This window comes from Manacus vitellinus, unplaced genomic scaffold (genome assembly GCF_001715985.3).
Source record: "Manacus vitellinus isolate BGI_N305 unplaced genomic scaffold, ASM171598v3 scaffold_127_pilon, whole genome shotgun sequence".
Lineage (NCBI taxonomy): Eukaryota > Metazoa > Chordata > Aves > Passeriformes > Pipridae > Manacus > Manacus vitellinus.
In genome coordinates, this window is record NW_021938935.1 from 16,932 (window position 1) to 18,554 (window position 1,623).

General features: G+C 61.9%; 1 protein-coding gene across 1 annotated transcript in view; it reads right to left on the bottom strand.

Annotated features, from left to right (window-relative positions):
* The window catches only part of LOC115308147 (serine/threonine-protein phosphatase alpha-2 isoform-like), a 45,261-nt gene that overhangs the window by 14,259 nt on the left and 29,379 nt on the right, over positions 1 to 1,623 (bottom strand). The window contains exons 4-6 of the mRNA XM_029965947.1: positions 1,059 to 1,435; positions 284 to 418; positions 6 to 46 (exon numbers count right to left, since the gene is read on the bottom strand). Of these exons, the coding sequence (XP_029821807.1) occupies positions 6 to 46; positions 284 to 418; positions 1,059 to 1,435 (553 nt within the window). The remainder of the gene's footprint in view (positions 1 to 5; positions 47 to 283; positions 419 to 1,058; positions 1,436 to 1,623) is intronic.

Below are 1,623 nucleotides of genomic sequence, written 5' to 3' on the forward strand. Positions count from 1 at the left end.
TGAACTGCCCGTACTTGCCCTTGCTCTTGTCGGCTGGCTTCAGGATCTGGGGGGCAAGGGGGAGAAACGGGTCAGGGGGGGAAGAAACAGGTCAGAAAGGGGTGAAGGGGGAGAGAAATGCATGAGGGGAGGGAGAGAAATGGGCGAGGAAGGGGCTTCACACCATCCCGCCCCAGCTCCCCACTCCCCTCCTGCCTCCAGGGCAGAACACCTCGGTGCCCTCCGCTCTCCCTCCAGCCCCTCCAGCAGGAATTGGGGGTGTCCTGCCCCTGGCCCAGCCCACCTGAAAGGAGCACATGAGGGTCTCATCCACGCTCATCATGGCGCCCGCGTTGTCGAACTCGCCACAGTAGTTGGGGGCCGAGAACAGGGTGACGAGCTGGCGCTTGGCAAAGAACTCGTAGCCATCCTCCACCACCTGCACGAGAGGGGCACACAGTGAGCACCCCTGGGGCAGATAACCACCCCCCTGGGCAAATAACCACCCCCCCAGGCAAATAAACCAACCCCCCGGGACCACTGTGCAACTTCAGGGGCAAATACCCACCCCCTCTGTGGCAAATATTCCCCTCCTGAATATCCACTCCCCTGAGGTCAATACCCGCCCACTCAGGGCAAATTCCCACTTCCCTGGAGTAAAATATCCACCCCCAGGGCCAGATATCCAGACTCCCCCTGGGGCAAATTTTGACCCTCACGGGGCAAATGCTCACCCCCCCAGGGTCAATGTCAGGCAAATCCTCCCCCCTGGGGCCAATATCCACCTCCAGGCAAATGCCCAAATCCTGGGGTAAAATCTCACCCCTCTAGGATGAATACCCAAATCCCAGGGCAAATCCCCCCTGAAATCCTGCCTACACACTCACAACAACCCCCCAGAGTCAAACACCTCCTCTGGGGCGGGCGAACGCCCCCTCAGGACCCACCCCTGGAGCACACACCGCCCTTGGGGGGCAAATCCTTGGGGTACACACGCCTGCCCTACACCCGACACCCACTGGGCACCCAAAGCCCCACTCCAGGGGCCCTCCCCAATATTTTGGGGGTCCCGGAGGTACCTGGTGTGCCCGGCAGATGAGATCCAGGTCGTGCTTGTGCAGGAACTTGGCCACCACCTCAGCCCCGAAGGTGAAGGAGACGCCGCGGTCGTTCTCCCCCCAGCCCTGCACGTCCTTGTCGGGGTCGGACCAGAGCAGGTCGCAGAGCAGCCCCTGATCCGGGACATCCGTGGGCAGCCCTGCGGGGAAGGGGAGCCCCCAGAGCTCAGCACGGAGATCCCGCCCCTCCACAGCCCCTCCCCAGACCCCTGGGAAAGGGGTTTTTTTCCCACCTCCGTGGCAGCAGAAGATCTTCTCGTCCACGATGGCAGCGATGGGCAAACAGTTGAAGCAGTCGGTGAAGGTCTTCCAGAGCTTGATGTTGTATCGCCGCTTGCCTGGGGGGGACAGTGAGGATTTGGGGGTGTCCTTGGGGGACAACAGGGACTTAAGGGTGTGTGGGGCTCCCAACAGGGGTTTTAGCCCCCCAGGTGATGCACAGGCAGCTGCCCTGAGGTCCATCAGACCTGGCAAAGCTCTGGCTGCACAGGGACAATGGGGATGTGGGGGTGTCCTTGGGGGACAA